Here is an 18,224-nt window from a genome sequence, read left to right on the forward strand (position 1 = left end):
GATCAGTGAAAAGACCTGTTACTTGCAATGTGTTATGCTTGTAACTTTTTTTAATGATTTTAAATTTGTTATTTCTTCAGCTTTACAACATTGCTGCCCCAGCAAAGAGTTTACGTGATTACAAAGTGCAATTTGTCCCTTTCCACAAAGACCTTGGATACAGGCACAAATACATATATAAGAGTCCGGAATTACGACAGATACTAAGGTAAGCAGGATACATGCAACTTAGGACAGATATATACTGCCTGATATAGGGAAACAGTACAGCAGACCTGAGTGTCATTTTTAGTCATTGAGCTTGTAGAATACAGCCCTGGTCAAAAGGTTTGAGAATGACACAAATATTAATCTTCACAAACTCTGTCGCCTCAGTTTTTATGATGGCAATTTGCATATACTCCAGAATGGTATGGTTAGATGAATTTCACTTGATTGAAAAGTCCCTCTGTGCCATGAAAATGAACTTAATCCCCAAAAATAAATTTCCACTGCATTTCAGCCCTGCCACAAAAGGACCAGCTGACATGTCAGTGATTCTCTCATTAACACAGGTGTCAGTGTTGACTAGGACAAGCCTGGGAACTGTAATGCTGATTGAATTAGAATAACAGACTGTAAGCTTTAAAAGGAGGGTGGTGCTTGAAATCATTGTTCTTCCTCTGTTAACCATGGTGACCTGCAATGAAACATGTGCAGTCATCATTGCTTTGCACAAAAAGGGATCCACGGGCAAGGATACTTCTGCTACTAAGATTGCATCTAAATCCACCATTTATTGGATCATCAAGAACTTCAAGGAGAGAGGTTCAGTTGTTGTGAAAAAGCCAAGAAGGTCCAGTAAGCACCAGGACCGTCTCCTACAGTTGATTCAGCTGGTGGATGGCCTTGTGTCAAGAAGTTGATTGATAGCATGACAGGGCGAATTGCAGAGGTCTTGAAAAAAGAAGGGTCAACACTGCAAATATTGAAAATAGAGAGTTTAGAGTGATCATTTCCCAAAGTTAATTAATCAACACTAACGTCCCTTTATAATAACAAGGAAGAAAAAAACCCTATCGGGGAATGTATGGGACTTTCTGGGTGCTATTCATAGATTTATCAACAACAGTTGTAATTAAAAAAATAAAATATACCGTATATACTCGAGTATAAGCCGAGATTTTCAGCCTCTTTTTTGAGGCTGAAAGTGCCCCCCTCGGCTTATACTCGAGTCATCGCTGTCTGCCTGCTCGATCAGCGTGTCGAGCAGACAGACAGCGGCCATTCTATAATTCAAAAGCCGCGCCTCCGGCTCCGCCTTCGCCTGTGATAGGCGGAACACTGAATTTCCCAGCAGCCTGTGTTCCGCCTATCACGGACATCGTCTCATCCTCGTACTACGGACGAGGATGAGACGATGTCCGTGATAGGCGGAACACAGGCTGCTGGGAAATTCAGTGTTCCGCCTATCACAGGCGAAGGCGGAGGCGCGGCTTTTGAATTTTACAATGGCCGCCGAGGCGCCGACGAAGAGCGGCGATCCTGGCAAGGCACGGGACGGAGGCAAGGCAAGGCACGGCACGGCACGGGACGGGACGGAGGCAAGGCACGACACGGGACGGAGGCAAGGCACGGCACGGGACGGAGGCAAGGAGGCAAGGCACGGGACACAGGCTCGGGACACAGGCTCGGGACACAGGTAGGCTGGACACACACACACACACACACACACACACACACACACACACACACACACACATGGACACACACACACAGGGATGGATGGATGGAGACACACACACACAGGGATGGATGGATACACACACACACAGGGATGGATGGATGGATGGAGACACACACACACAGGGATGGATGGATGGATGGAGACACACACACACAGGGATGGATGGATGGATGGAGACACACACACACAGGGATGGATGGATGGATGGAGACACACACACACAGGGATGGATGGATGGATGGACACACACACACACAGGGATGGATGGATGGATGGACACACACACACACAGGGATGGATGGATGGATGGACACACACACACACAGGGATGGATGGACGGACACACAGGGATGGACGGACACACAGGGATGGACGGACACACAGGGATGGACGGACACACACACAGGGATGGACAGGCATGTCTCACCCTCGGCTTATACACGAGTCAATAAGTTTGCCAGTTTTTTTGGGGGTAAATTGGGGGCCTCGGCTTATATTCGGGTCGGCCTATACTCGAGTATATACGGTATGTTTACACATTTACCGTACATGAAAGAAAGAAGGTATAAAGTGATACAGTTCTTCCATACAAAAAATACCACACTTTGTTCTACATGTTTCGCCTTACGGCTTCCTCAGGAACATGCGTGGATATTATTGTCTAATAAATACATATACAAAGATTATAGATACATATTTTAATATTCTTAGAGAAAAATATTTTCAACAAATTTATTCTAAATGGCGTAAACAACATATAGCTGTACCCGGATAATTGCGGAAACCTTTGTATTTATAGCGCTGAATAACAAATATTATGTAGCAAACCCAAAATATGAGTGGAAGTCACATTATATTTAATTTTCCTCATTACCAATTGTTGATCAGACTAGCAAACATGAGCGCCGATTCTCAAGACGCAATTTAAATATCTGCAGTAGTTTATCATCCAGGATTGTGGCTCCTATATTTACTATTTACATCAAATCTACTATGTAAGCACAATCTTTCCTTTTTACCTTATAGTAGAAGTTTTTAACATAAAGGAATATATTTTTACTATTTAACCACTTGCCGACCGCCGCACGACGATATACGTCGGCAGAATGGCACGGGCAGGCATATGGGCGTATATATAAGTCCCTGGCTGCCCGCGGGTGGGGGGCCCGATCGGGCCCCCCCCCGGTGCCTGCGGCGGTCGGCATTTCTTCGAGAGCGATCCGGGATGAGGGGGCGGCCATTCATTCATGGCCACCCCCTCGCGATCGCTCTCGACGAATGGAAATCCTCCGTGACATCACTTCCTCTCCTGTAATGTAAACACAGGAGAGGAAGTGATGTATTCTCTCCTCCGTGTCGGTATTTTTCGTTCCGGCACCGAGGAGAGAGGTTCGGTGAGTTGCACCAACACACCCCACATACAGTAGAACATGCCAGGCACACTCACACCCCCCTTTACCCCCCGATCACCCCCCCAATTACCCCTGCCCCCCCAGTCACAGTGACACCAATTGCTTTTTTTTTTTTTTGCATTGGTGTCATTTGTGACTGTAATAACTGTTAGGGCAGTTAGGGTTAGCCCCCTTTAGTTCTAAGGTACCCCCCTAACCCCCCCAATAAAGGTTTAACCCCGTGATCACCCCCCGTCGCCAGTGTCACTAAGGCTGGGTTCACATTGCAGCGGTTTGAGAACGGATGTGATTCGCACCGCACTGCAGTGCAAATCACATCCGATCTCTGTGCGATTCGAGTTCAGCCATACAGATAGTATGGCTGAATTCGTGTCGCACCCGCCGCAAACTCGCACGGGACCCTTTTTTTGGTCCGCAGCAGAATCGGATCGCATGGGTGTTCACACAATGCGATCCGAGTTTGCAGATCGCACTGCGATATGCGAACTGATTTGGGGGTGTCATTAACATTTCACTGACACTCCCAGCAGTTCGCATAGGGCAGTGTGAACTGCCGCCGGGAGGCATGTGATGCGGGAACCCGCCGCGGATTCGTGGCATTCCCGCATCGCTCCAGTGTGAACCCAGCCTAATAAGCGATCATTTTTCTGATCGCTGTATTAGTGTCACAGGTGACGCTAGTTAGGCAGGTAGGTATTTAGGTTCGCCGCAGCTTTTTATAGCGCCAGGGACCCCCATATACTACCGCATAAAGCCCCCTGATTGCCCCCTAGTTAACCCTTTCACCAGTGATCACCATATAACTGTTACAGGTGACGCTGGTTGGTTAGTTATTTTTTTATAGTTTCAGGGCACCCGCCATTTATTACCTAATAAAGGTTTAACCCCCTGATCACCCGGTGGGTGTCATTTGTGACTGTAATAACTGTTAGGGCAGTTAGGGTTAGCCCCCTTTAGTTCTAAGGTACCCCCCTAACCCCCCCAATAAAGGTTTAACCCCGTGATCACCCCCCGTCGCCAGTGTCACTAAGGCTGGGTTCACATTGCAGCGGTTTATGAGAACGGATGTGATTCGCACCGCACTGCAGTGCAAATCACATCCGATCTCTGTGCGATTCGAGTTCAGCCATACAGATAGTATGGCTGAATTCGTGTCGCACCCGCCGCAAACTCGCACGGGACCCTTTTTTTGGTCCGCAGCAGAATCGGATCGCATGGGTGTTCACACCATGCGATCCGAGTTTGCAGATCGCACTGCGATATGCGAACTGATCTGGGGGTGTCATTAATATTTCACTGACACTCCCAGCAGTTCGCATAGGGCAGTGTGAACTGCCGCCGGGAGGCATGTGATGCGGGAACCCGCCGCGCATTCGTGGCGTTCCCACATCGCTCCAGTGTGAACCCAGCCTAATAAGCGATCGTTTTTCTGATCACTGTATTAGTGTCACAGGTGACGCTAGTTAGGCAGGTAGGTATTTAGGTTCGCCGCAGCTTTTTATAGCGCCAGGGACCCCCATATACTACCGCATAAAGCCCCCTGATTGCCCCCTAGTTAACCCTTTCACCAGTGATCACCATATAACTGTTACAGGTGACGCTGGTTGGTTAGTTATTTTTTTTATAGTTTCAGGGCACCCGCCATTTATTACCTAGTCTCACTAGTGTACCCCTAAATTTAGGGGTGTCTACTTTCCAAAATGGGGTCATTTGGGGGGGGTTTGTGCCATCTTGGCATTTTATGGCCTTCAAAACTGTAACGCCCTTAGAAAGCCTGAAGGCGGTGCTTGGTTTTCGGGGCCCCGTACGCGGCTAGGCTCCCAAAAAGTCCCACATATGTGGTATCCCCGTACTCAGGAGAAGCAGCAGAATTTATTTTGGGGTGTCATTTCACATATGCCCATAGCATGCGTGAGCAATATATCATTTAGTGACAACTTTGTGAAAAAAAAAAAAAGTTTGTAATTTTCCCGCAATTTGTGGCAAAATATAAAATATTCCATGGACTCAACATGCCTCTCAGCAAATAGCTTGGGGTGTCTACTTTCTAAAATGGGGTCATTTGTGGGGGTTTTGTGCCATCTTGGCATTTTATGGCCTTCAAAACTGTAATAGGTAGTGAAGAGTGAAGTCAAATATTTACGCCCTTAGAAAACCTGAAGGCGGTTCTTGGCTTTCGGGGCCCCGTACGCGGCTAGGCTCCCAAAAAATCCCACACGTGTGGTATCCCCGTACTCAGGAGAAGCAGCAGAATTTATTTTGGGGTGTCATTTCACATATGCCCATAGCATGTGTGAGCAATATATCATTTAGTGACAACTTTGTGTAAAAAAAAAAAAAATATATTTTTTTGTCATTATTCAATCGCTTAAAGGAAAAAAAATAAAATATTCGATGGGCTCAACATGCCACTTATCAATTTCCTTAGGGGGTCTACTTTCCAAAATGGGGTCATTTGGGGGGGTTTTGTACTGCCCTGCCATTTTAGCACCTCAAGAAATGAGATAGGCAGTCGTAAACTAAAAGCTGCGTAAATTCCAGAAAACGTACCTTAGTTTGTAGATGTGACAACTTTTGCGCAAACCAATAAATATACAGTTATTGACTTTTTTTTTACCAAAGACATGTGGCTGAATACATTTTGGCCTAAATGTATGACTAAAATTGAATTTATTGGATTTTTCTAATAACAAAAAGTAGAAAATATCATTTTTTTTCAAAATTTGCGGTCTTTTTCCATTTATATCGCAAAAAATAAAAATCGCAGAGGCAATCAAATACCATCAAAAGAAAGCTCTATTTGTGGGAAGAAAAGGACGCAAATTTTGTTTGGGTACAACATTGCATGACCGCGCAATTACCAGTTAAAGCAGCGCAGTGCCAAATTGTAATTGGTCATTTACCAGCAAAATGGTCCGGTCTGAAAGTGGTTAAATATTATATCAATTTATTATCATTATTCATAGATAAATTATACTTTAAGAAATTACTATATAGTAGCACGATCAATATTCCCCACTTTGGAGACCCCAGCTGAGTTGGAGGTAAGTGATGGGGGTATGCATTTGTGCCTGATGATTCGTTCTGACGTCACTTCATTCTGAACATACTCTGACTATTCCACAAGTGAATTCAGAGCTATATATTCAAAGGTTTCCGCACTTATCTGGGTACAGCTATATGTTTAGTGCTATTTAGAATAATTTTGTTGAAAATATTTTTCTCTAAGAATATTAACCACTTAAGCCCTGGACTATTTTGCTGGCTTAAGACCAGAGCACTTTTTGCGATTCGTCACTGCGATGCTTTAACTGACAATTGCGCGGCCGTGCGACGTGGCTCCCAAAAAAATTGATGTCCTTTTTTTCCCACAAATAGAGCTTTCTTTTGGTGGTATTTGATCACCTCTGCGGTTTTTATTTTTTGATCTATAAACAAAAAAAGAGCAACAATTTTGAAAAAAACATACATTTTTACTTTTTTCTATAATAAATATCCCCAAAAAATATATAAAAAAACTTTTTTTTCCTCAGTTTAGGCCGATTTGTATTCTACATATTTTTGGTAAAAAAAATTGCAATAAGCGATTATTGATTGGTTGGCGCAAAAGTTATAGCGTTTACAAAATAGGGGATAGTTTTATGGCATTTTTATTAATATTTTTTTTTTTTTACTAGTAATGGCGGCAATCAACGATTTTTATTGTGACTGCAACATTATGGCAGACACATTGGACACTTTTGACACATTTTTGAGACCATTGTCGTTTATACAGCAATCAGTGCTATACAAATGCACTGATTCCTGTGTAAATTACACTGGCAGTGAAGGTGTTAACCAGGAGGTGGCAGTGTAGGGGTTACGTGTGTCCTAGGGGCGTGTTTCTAACTGTGAGGGGCGTAAGTGTGATTTACAGATCACTAATCTCTGCTCCAATCACAGGGAGCAGAGATCAGTGTCACTTGTTGCTAGACAGAATGGGGAGATGCTGTTTACGTCGGCATATCTCCGTTCTTCCTCCCTGTGAAACGATCGCGGGTTTCCCCGCGGCGATCGCCGCGGGACCCACGGTCGGACTCACAGGGGTCCCGACCTATGCGTGCAGCAGCAATTTTAAATGGACGTACCTATACGCCAATTTGCCTGTCCGTGCCATTCTGCTGAAGTACATAGTTGTGTCGGAAAGAGGTTAAAATATGTATCTTTGTATATTTATTTATTAGACAAAAATATCCACGCAAGGTGAAACATGTAGCACAAAGTGTGCTATTTTTTGTATGGAAGAAATGTATCACTGTATACCTTCTTTCTTTCATGTAAATGTGTAAACATAAAATATTTTTTTTTTAATCACAACTATTGATGAATCTATAAATAGCACCCAGAAATTCTAATACATTCCCTGATAGGGTTTTTTTTCTTCACTGCAAATATTGACTCTTTGCATAAACTAATGTAATTGTCAATAAAAGCCTTTGACACTTATGAAATGCTTGTAAATATACTTCGGTATACTATAGCAACATCTAAAAAAAACTATCTAAAAACACTGAAGCAGCAGACTTTATACAATTTAATATTTGTGTCATTTTATGTCATTGAAACCTTTAGGACAGGACTGTACTTTCGGTTTTCAAGCATGTTGGTCACTGAATGTTCCCTTTTCTCTGTAGTCCTTCACAGCGCATGTACTGCTTCCATATGTCAGCTGATTTGGTCTAAATGTGGCTACAGGCAGTGCATTTTAAGTATGAATGGGCTGTTCCCCACTCACCTATATTTTTGATGATAGAACTGCATGTATATAGCCTCTACTCTATATCAGTTTGCTTTTCATGCTATGTAGTGCAATAAAATTGCTTAATGTTAACAAGGATTTCTCTTATATTCACCGACCGACACAGCTCCTCTCTGTAACTAAATGGGTTGTATAGCCTGCCACTAGGAGAAACTAGGCAAAATTGTTACGCAATACACAGAACTTTAATCCCGCCCCTGGGGGCAGACCCTGTGCTATCAACCCTTCCCACTGCTCCCAGCAGCTTCAGTTTTTATTTTGCCTTGCAAGGAGAATGACCTAGGAAACCCTGCGGGCCTCTCGGTCCATGTTTTTGCTGCAAGTTTGCTGCTTTTTGCGCAAGATGAAAGATCCTGAGATATATCAACTGCCGGCTGGGTGACAGGCTGGTTAATGATGTCCTTGTAGTCTCCCCAGTCCGGCCATCGAGCGTGAGCAGGCCGCAGCTAAGGCTCGGCAGGCCACGACATGCCTCAGCTCCAGAGGTGGCCGGTGAGCTTCAATGCTCCGGGGTATACATATGACTGGGCTACTGCTGTCTGGATCACAGTATACCGGGCCAACAGCTACGCTGTAACTGCGCAGAGTGGGTCTGTGATGGAATGTCTCCCAACTCTTCAGGACTGGTAAGTACGGCTCTCCCTGCCTCGGTGGGGTGAGCAGCTGGGCATTCCCTGGGGGGGTCGATTCGGGGGCCACCTCACCTCCCTATCTTCTCTCCCAAGTCCCTTTCACCCCTCCTTCCCCCTCTGAAGGGGGTGGCTGTGGGCGGTATGTTTGTGGGTTCGCTGTTTTCTCACCTGTGGGGCTGGTCCAGGTCTGGGGGGTCCCAAAAAGGTGTTTGTGGAGGTTGTTCTGACTGTTAGCAGGCAGCACGTTTTCGTTTTTTGTTCTGTCAACGCATGGCGCCATCCGGCAGCCATCTTGGATGAGGGAAAGCTGATATTCCCCTGATGAGCTTTAGCAGCCATTTTCTTTAGGATTTCCTATTACTTGCATTGGCGGCCATTTTCTTGAAGCATGAGCACTTTTTTCACCGCTGTTCTCTTGTGGCAGCATTACATGTGGTCTCAGTTTCTGTTTCCTGTGTCCACTGTGTGTTCAGGATGCTGGATGGCTCTTTGCTGAACGCTGAAGCTTGCTCTGCAGATCGTTGCACTGCTGTTTATAGCTGCTGGTGCTGACACAGTTTTCTCTTCTCTGCAACTGGGAACCTCCTAGGGACTACAGGCACTGCTGTGGCTTTCACAGAACGCCCCAGGGTGGTGAGTCTAGCGCTAAGTACCCCCCCACGCGGCGGCAGCAGGAGGGTAGGACCTTCACTGTCCTAAGTCCCCTTGCAGGTGGCAGACAAGCTAGGGTCAGCATGGCTTCAGAAACTGGTGTTTCTTTCCCCGAAATCCAGGCTATAGCAACCGGATAACCTGCGGTTAGCGCGGTGTGCATGGACACCCTGACGGCGGTCCTTGACTCCTATGTTGCTAAGATAGAGACATCACATGGCAGGAAAGGTGCACGTAAGAGGCCCCTCCCCCCCCGTCCTCTGGGGAGAGCTCTGATGCAGACTCGGGCCCTGCTGCGACTGGAGACCCCTGCTCTGACCTATCACACGTGGCTGACCAGAACCGTTCGGACAGTGAGGATGATTCCCCGTCCGGGTCCGGGCACGACAAGGCACTTGTTGGAGCACTTATCACAGCTGTGCGTGATACCCTGAAGATTCAGGAGCCAGCGGATCCCTCTGCTGAACCTTTTGGGTCCCGCAAGCCAGCACGTTCACCTAAGGTGTTCCCGTATTTGACTTATTTTGACAAATTCATCTACAGGGAATGGGGTCGCTCGCAACGGCGAAAGCCTTCTCAGAAAGTGGACGGCTCCTCAGGTCGTGGACCCCCCAGTATCCAGGTTAAATAAAGTAACCACCATCCCAGTTGAGGGGACTCCTGCATTCAAGGATCCCACGGACAGGGAGGCAGTGGCTCGTTCCTGGTTTACGGTTGTGGGGTCAGCTGTGCGACCTGTACTGGCATCCGCACTGGTGTTGTAGACACTGACTGAGTGAGCAAAACTTTTGCACCATGAATTGGGAGAGCAGAACGCCTCCCCTGTCTGCGTAGAGCTAGCAGACCAACTAGTGCATGGCCTTAAGTACATTTGTGACACGGCCCCCGGATACTCTCCCCCTGTTATCCAAGGCTTCAGTGTCAGCTGTGGTGCTGAGGCGCCTCATTTGGCTGAAATGCTGGTCTGCTGACCAGGCATCCAAGAAAGCCCTGACGGATCTTCCCTTCCTTGGCGACCGGCTCTTTGGAGCCTCGTTGGATGACATTATTAAAAATGCCACGGGTGGTAAGAGTACACTACTCCCACAGGCTAGGAAGGCTAAGGAGCCACGCCACAGGCAAGGGTCCTCTTTTTCCACTCACAAGCGGCTTTTTCATCCGCTCGTGCTTCGGCAAAATGCCCCCAGCCCGACAGGACGCCCACGGACGGTCAGAAGTGTCCCTGGAACCACAAGCCTAACAAACCTGCGAACAAAAGTGCTACCGCATGAAAGTTTGGTGGGGGGTCGTCTTCGGAGTTTGCAGCCCGGTGGACCTCCCAGTTATCAGACCAATGGGTCTGCAATCTGATTTCCACAGGCTACAAGATAGAGTTTCTCTCTTGGCCGCCAAACAGATTCTTCTCCTCCAGCATACCCGTGTCCCCGGTTCGCCGGGAGGCCCTGTTAGGGGCGGTGAGGGAGTTGCTGAATCAGGGGGTGATTGTACCGGTTCCGGAATCGGAACACTTCCAGGGGTTCTACTTAAATCTGTTTGTGGTTCCCAAGAAGGAAGGGGTATGTCTAATATTGGACATATAAACCCTCAATCACTTTGTAAAAGTGCAGAGGTTCAGATTGGAATCAGTTTGCTCAGTAGTCGCTGCACTCCATCAAGGGGACTTCCTGGCGTCCTTGGACATTCAGGATGCCTACCTGCACATACCCATATGCCTTCGGCATCAAAAGTTTCTGCGTTTGGCAGTCGGAGAAGCCCACTACCAGTTTGTGGCTCTTCCTTTTGGCCTGACATCAGCCCCCCGAGTCTTTCCCAAAGTACCGGCTCCAGTATTGGCGTTGTTGAGACAACTTGGGATCGCGATCGTAGGTTACCTAGAAGATCTCCTCCTGAGAGCTTCTTTCGCCTCAGAATTAGAGGAGGATGTGGCGATCACCTTGCAGTCATTGCAAGAATTTGGGTGGCTGTTGAACCTAAAGAAGTCGGTGGTGGTACTGGAGTACCTGGGGTTACTATTGGACTCCAGGGAAGCAAGGGTTTTTCTCCCCTCAGACAAATTGAGGACTCTCAGATCGGCGGTCAATCTGATGAGCCGCAAGTGGTCGTCGCTCTGCTTTTGCATGCGAGTGCTGGGGCTCATGGTTGCCTCCTTCGAGGTGGTACCTTATGCCCAGTTCCACACAAGAGTCCTGCAGAAGGAGATTTTGATGAAGTGGGACAAATCTCCGTTGTCCCTGAATCGACAGATCCAGGTGAGCCAACCAGTCAGGGACTCCCTGATCTGGTGGTTAAGGTCCCCGGCGATTCAGTCCGGGAAATCGTTCCTTCATCTGACTTGGACAGTGATCACTACGGACGCCAGTCTGTCCGGCTGGGGTGGAGTGATGGGGATTCAGTCGGCTCAGGGCCTCTGGTCGGCAGAGGAATCCAAGTTGCTGATCAATCTGCTCGAATTGAGAGCGATCAGGTTGTGCCTCCACCCATGTTCGATGAGTCTTCGTCGTCCGATCAGAATACAGTCAGACAATGCCACGGCTGTGGCGTACATAAATCACCAAGGAGGCACAAGAAGCTCAGCCGCTGCTCGGGAGGTCGCTCACATACTTTGGTGGGCAGAGAGACACGTACCGGCCCTATCGGCCATTTACATCCCAGGGGTGGAAAATTGGCAGGCGGACTATCTGAGTCGACAGATGCTGGACCCAGGAGAATGGGCATTGCATCCGGAGATGTTCAGGCTGCTGTGCCTGAGGTGGGGCACACCAGATGTGGATCTATTGGCCTCCCGTCTCAATTGGAAGGTACAGAGATTCGTGTCCAGGACCAGGGATCCGTTGGCAGGTGCGTCAGACGCGCTGGTGGCTCAGTGGGATCAGTACCAGCTGATCTACGCCTTTCCTCCACTAATGCTGCGCAGAGTGGAAGCCGAGTAGATCCCAGTGATCCTGGTTGCCCTAGATTGGCCTCAGTGGGCCTAGTGCGCCTGGTGGGAGAGGACCTTTTATCTCAAGGTCCAATCTTTCATCCTGCTTTACCATCGCTGGCTTTAACAGCATGGCTGTTGAAAGCCAGGTATTGAGGAACCGGGGTCTGTCGGACTGTGATTCCAACTATGTTGAGGGCATGGAAATCTTCTTCCAGAAAGATATACCATCGTACTTGGAAGGCCTATATCGCCATGTGTGAGGAGAAAGGGTGGCATCCGTGCTTTTTCTCTATATCCAGGAACCTGCTGTTTCTTCAGCAAGGTGTAGACCAGAAGTTGGCGTTGAACACCATCAAGGGGCAAATTTCAGCTTTGGCGGTTTTTATTTTCCAGCGATCTCTGGCGTCTCACTCATTAGTAAGTACCTTTATTCAGTAGGTTTGACATGTAGTCCCTCCGGTGCATCCTCCGTTACCTCCGTGGGATTTGAACCTGGTGTTGTAGGCGCTTCAGAAGCCGCCGTTTGAGAATATCAGGGAGATTCCCTTGTTGACCCTTTCACAGAAAGTGGTCTTTCAAGTGGCCATCGCATCGGCCAGGAGAGTTTCGGAATTGGCTGCCTTGTCCTGCAAGTCGCCTTATCTGGTCATCCACAGGGATAAGGTGGTGTTGCGTCCGCAACCGTCCTTTCTACCAAAGGTGGTTTCGGCTTTTCATATCAATGAGGACATTGTATTGCCATCATTGTGTCCTAAGCCGAAGCACCCCAAGGAGGTGGCCCTTCACGCCCTCGATGTGGTTAGGGCTCTGAAGGTGTACGTGTCTGCCACAGCTCCCTTTCGTAATTCATAATTACTGTTTGTTTCGATGGCTGGTCCTAAGAAAGGCATGGCGGTCTCGTCGGCCACTATTTCCAGGTGGATCAGACAGATTGTAGTCCAAGCCTACGCCTTGAAGTGGCAGGTGCCCCCCTTTCCAGTCACAGCCCACTCTACAAGAGCAATCGTAACGTCTTGGGCCTTCCGACACCAAGCGTCTGTTGCTCAGGTGTGTAAGGCGGCCACCTGGTCGTCTGTCCATATGTTTACCAAGTCCTACAAGGTAGACGTCAGTGCATCAGCTGATGCTGATTTTGGCCGCAAAGTTTTGCAGGCGGCCATGTAATTGCAATTGAGTTTTTTCCTGTTTTTTTGATAAAAACGCAGTACTGTTTTGTTAATGCTCTGTTGCATTACCTCCACACTGTTGCGGTCTTGGGGTTCGCTCCTGTTGAGTATACCCGGTTATATGGTGGAGTGTTTACCACATACTGATGTTTTTGTGTGGGTTTAGTTTCACTAGTTCCCACTTGCCATGGTGGTTGAAGTTTTTATGCTGTTTTTTTCCCACCCCTCGTTTGGCACTGCTTGGGGACGTCCCACTTAGTTACAGAGAGGAGCTGTGTCGGTCGGTGAATATAAGAGAAAATAGGATTTTTTGTACTCACCGTAAAAGCCTTTTCTCTGTAATTCACCGACCGACACAGCACCCACCCCTCCTTTTTTCTACGTTATACTGCTTGTTGACGTACTGAAGCTGCTGGGAGCAGTGGGAAGGGTTGATAGCACAGGGTCCGCCCCCCAGGGGCGGGATTAAAGTTCTGTGTATTGTGTAACAATTTTTCCTAGTTTCTCCTAGTGGCAGGTTATACAGCCCATTTAGTTACAGAGAGGAGCTGTGTTGGTCGGTGAATTACAGAGAAAGGGATTTTACGGTGAGTACAAAAAATCCTATTATTGCTGCCAGATATGTAAGCAGCAGAGGTTCTCCCATCATTACAGCACAGCTCTGCAGTGTGTTAGTGCCTGTACACAATGTCCTCTTTATATGGTAGCTGGCTGTAATATTACTCGGTTTAATATGTATGAGGAAATAGCTCACTTCGATTTCCAGTTGCATTCAGAGAAATTTCCAGGCTTTAGTCTGGTAAATTTATATTACTTTCCCCAACTTCATTTTTACCTATGTTTTCTATGTATAATTGCAAAATCTTCACTAACTAGTAAATTGCATCATCAATGTATATGCATAGACAGGTACGTTCAGGGTACTATTCAGATTGCTTTGATTAACATTAGAATTCATCATTCACTAATCTGATTAAGAAATGTAAATTGCAGCAACCATTACAAGTTTCTTTTTGTAGCACTGCTTCACTGAAGAATCCAAACAAACTATTTAAACTCCAGGATAATAATAATAATATTGTCTAAATATATATATATATACCGTATATAAAAAGGCAGCATGTGGCTTCTTACCTGTATATTGGTGTTCTTTGTGTATTTCCTCAACATCTGTTCAATAATCCAGTGTGAAACTTTGCCTCTATGCAGGAGGTTCCTGTAATAAAGAACAGTCGTTTCTGCTATCACTCATTGTACAGGGTGACTGTTGCCACTTTGCATTTAAATACTGTACGAGAGGGAAAGGGGACATTCCCTCCCTTCCATCCGAGTCTTACCTGTAAAAGGATTTTACAGTTAGGGGGAAAAAAAAAAATCGTATTATTATTTTTTTTTTTAATAGTACATAACACAAGACGTATTCTGGAACCTTGGGTTAAGCTGCTGCCTTGCACACGTATAAACAAGAGCCTATATAGACAGACCAGTATAACCCTTCCCACATCCTGCAAGCTTCTGTTTTTGGTAGTGTTCTTTAAAGAATTGAAGCTTTTGTTTTTTTATTTCAAAAGCTTTTTCTACTAGCAAGATTTTTCAGCAGCTGCAAAGCCACTGAGGTTATTTGTTTGCATCTAATATTCATGTCTGCTACTTCCTGGCTTTGCCCTTTGAGACCATACCCAGACCCCATCAGGGAAATTATTGTCCAGCCTGTAATGTTGCTCCCCAGGCACAGGACATAAATTGGGCTTTGAGTTGGCTACAGGGTGCTCTACAGGTCTAAAGGCTGGGGTGCACCCACCTAGTGGAACCCAGTCTCTGAAGACTCCTTAGTGAGTCAGTCCTCTAGGTGTTAAGATGTAGGCTGCTGGCTACGACTTGCTCATTAGCAAGCTGGTGGTGGAAGAAGTTCAGCCACTTTTGAATTTGATGCCATTTTTCTTTTGCTGAGCTTCATGCCTACAGGGATGAGCCACAGAAGGTTTAACCCTTCCTGCTGTGTGGCGCCTGTTGTGAGTACCCCTAGTGTGAATTCCTCACATACAGTGGTGGATCATAAGCATAAGGATAGTGGGCTGGTAGGCCCTGAAGGCTTTTGACTAATTTTTTTGACTAATAGCACAGGGGTGTGTGCAGTGTTTTCCCTGGAAGTCCCTACTCTCCAAGTCTGGACCACTGTCCCCAAAACAGGGTTGTTACCCCAGCAGTGGCTCCCTCCATTCAAGGGAAGAGTTTTCTGCTACAATGTCTAAATTTATGGGAAAACTTTCAGGCTTTTTGGAGGCCTTGGACCTCAGGGGCCGTGATGAAGCCTTCTCATCCTCTCCCCCAAAGTCCATCTGTGATCTTCCTCCAGCTACAGTTGCATCTGCATTTCCTAATAAGGAGAATGGGGATGTTACCTAATTTGGTTCCAAGGATTCCGTATATGAGGAGGTTCAGTCCACAAATATATCCCCATACTTAAGGATACCAATTCGATTCTTATTGATGCAGTGCACATGTGACCCAGATTAACCTTTGGCAGCCTTGTCAAAGAACACTTGCCTGGGCTCTCAGGAAAATGCCTTGCCCTGCTAAAACCCTCTGTGTACATTTGCTTTTACAGTCTGTCTTGTATGGTGACTAGCCACATTTTAAAAAGTTCCCCCACCTAATATGCTATTGAAGAGGGTTTCTTCAAGAAGTGGGTCGTCCCATTTTTTGGACCCAGACATTTTCTGTCTTAACATGACTTTAAGAGTCCATGTAGTGGACATTCCAGTGTTCAAGGATCCTGTGGATGAGAGCTTAGAAGCCCTATCAAAATCCTTGTTCTCCCCTGCAGGTTCTACCATGCAACCAGTTGTATAATTGCCAGACTGGTGCCATCTGGTCCAAGGCCTGAAATCAGGATCCTGGTTCTATGTGAACAGGTCCTCCTATCCAACTGGTGCTCCTGCCCCTGCACTATTGTTTCAGTGGGCTTTTGGACATTTCTTAGATTGTAAGGACTAACAAGCAGGGCCCCCTGATTCCTACTGTATTAAAGTGTATTGTATTTGTACTGCCTACCTTCAAGTTGTAAAGTGCTGCATATACTGTCAGCGCTATATAAATCCTGTATAATAATAATAATTATAATTCCTCATTTGCCAGATATCCTGATTGGGTCCCCTTTTGGTGCATATGCAGAGGCTCAGATGTTGGTTTGTGGAGATTTTGTGCAAAAAAGTCTTGTGCAGATGCCCTCTGCTGGGGAAAACTTTTTTGGCAAATCTTAGGACACCTTTATCAAGGAAACCTTTTTTGTCCTAGAAAAAACAGTAACAACTCCAGTGGGAAAAATGCCTGTTTTTGAGACAGACAAAAAAGTTCCTTTTTTTTCCTCTCAAGCCTCCGAGTTAAAGTCCAAGCCTGAAAATTTGTTAAGCCATGAGGCCTAAAACAAGTCCTTCCTCTCAAAAGCAGAGCACCCCACTTGTTAGAGTCGGGGGATATCTAGTTGTCATTAGTGACCATCTGGTCCTAGAACATTCCTGACACTTGGGTCCAGAATGTTGTGTCTAGAGGTTACATACTAGATTTTTGGTCTGTGCCAAATTTGACAGCATCCCTGCAAAGGATAGTGGATTTTCAAACTGCTCTAGAGTCACTCGTCTCTCAGGAGGTCATAGCCAATATCCCAAAGAAGGAGAGGTTCCAGGGTTTCTATTCAAACCTGTTCACAGCTCCTAAAGCAAAAGGAGGCATTCGTCCCATAATGGGTTTAAAGGATCTCAACAGACCCCTTCAAGTTTAAAAGTTCTGTATGAAATTCTTCCAGTCTGTTTGTTTTTCTTCACTTAGCAGATCTTCTACCCTCTATGGACATCAAGGATGCTTACATGCATATTCCTATTCTTCCAGCACTTTTAAGTTACCTGCACTTTGCTGTGGGCACATAACAGTTTGATTTTGTTATCCTTCCTTTGACCATTGGGCAAAGCATCCCCATAGTGGGATATCTGGACAGCCTTGTTCTTAGGGAACAGCTAGCTCAGACTCTGCCAGACGATTTTCGATGAACCATGCTGACCTTACAGATATTTGGGTGGATCCTAAATCTCCAGAAATCAGCGCTGGGTCTGATTCGCCTATTGGAGTATCTGGGCCTTATATCTTTTTTCCCTGGGCAAACTCTAGTCTCTTGCACCCATGTTTGGACCCTTCAGTCCAGAAGCTATTCAACCATCTGCTTTTGCATGAGGGTTTTGTGCCTTTAAGGCAGTCCCATATGCCAAGTTTCATTCCAGACCACTGGAACTTAACATTCTGTTAAGGCAGGACAAGCAGGATGTTTGTTAGTGATGTAGTAAAGCATATTCCTGGAATTGACCATGTGGTTAAAAAAGTGCTGCAGCTATTCCTGACTGGTTGCAATGTAAAATCTGAATAAGATATGTCACACACCTACTAGTGCTAGGCTTTTTATTCTTGTATGACAATGTTTCAGGACACTGTAGGGACTCTTCCTAAGGCATGTGATACTAGCAGTACAGACATCTAAAGAAATCATCCACCGGTCCTCTCTGTTTTTGGAATTTGGCTGCCTGGTACTCAAGTCTGTAGATGATTGGTTTGTGCAAACTGGCCCCAGATCAAAATAGGAGAAACTAAAAAACAAATATGTTTTCAAACAAAATGGAATCAACTGCAATGTTTGCCATGCTTTACTCATTTGGCAGGTAGTGTCATGGATAGTATTTGAACCAATGGCTCTATGGGTTGCCAAAGAGAGGTGCTAACCACTTATCTACAATGCTGCCCTCATTCAGGGAATACATTTTACACAGACCCACTTTTGCACAATCCAATCCTATTCTTGCTTCCTTCAAAAACTAAGGCTTTCTGGGAGTGGGGGAGATTATACTGGGCTGCCCTTTACCGCTCTTGTT

General features: G+C 46.1%; 1 protein-coding gene and 1 long non-coding RNA gene across 3 annotated transcripts in view; one reads left to right on the plus strand and one right to left on the minus strand.

The window, feature by feature from the left end:
• The window catches only part of ABHD12 (abhydrolase domain containing 12, lysophospholipase), a 223,156-nt gene that overhangs the window by 196,662 nt on the left and 8,270 nt on the right, over positions 1-18,224 (plus strand). For both annotated transcript variants that reach the window (XM_077486185.1, XM_077486184.1), the window contains exon 12: positions 81-208. In XM_077486185.1, the coding sequence (XP_077342311.1) occupies positions 81-208 (128 nt within the window). The remainder of the gene's footprint in view (positions 1-80; positions 209-18,224) is intronic.
• On the minus strand, positions 33-14,561 carry LOC143987461 (uncharacterized). Its single transcript, XR_013276648.1, has 2 exons — positions 14,443-14,561; positions 33-958 (listed from the first exon to the last, which is right to left on the minus strand). It is a non-coding gene; the product is annotated as an uncharacterized LOC143987461 (long non-coding RNA).

Source organism: Lithobates pipiens, unplaced genomic scaffold, assembly GCF_037356315.1.
Source record: "Lithobates pipiens isolate NorthernLeopardFrog02 unplaced genomic scaffold, aLitPip1_a1.2 Scaffold_18, whole genome shotgun sequence".
In the NCBI taxonomy this organism is placed as follows: Eukaryota; Metazoa; Chordata; class Amphibia; order Anura; family Ranidae; genus Lithobates; species Lithobates pipiens.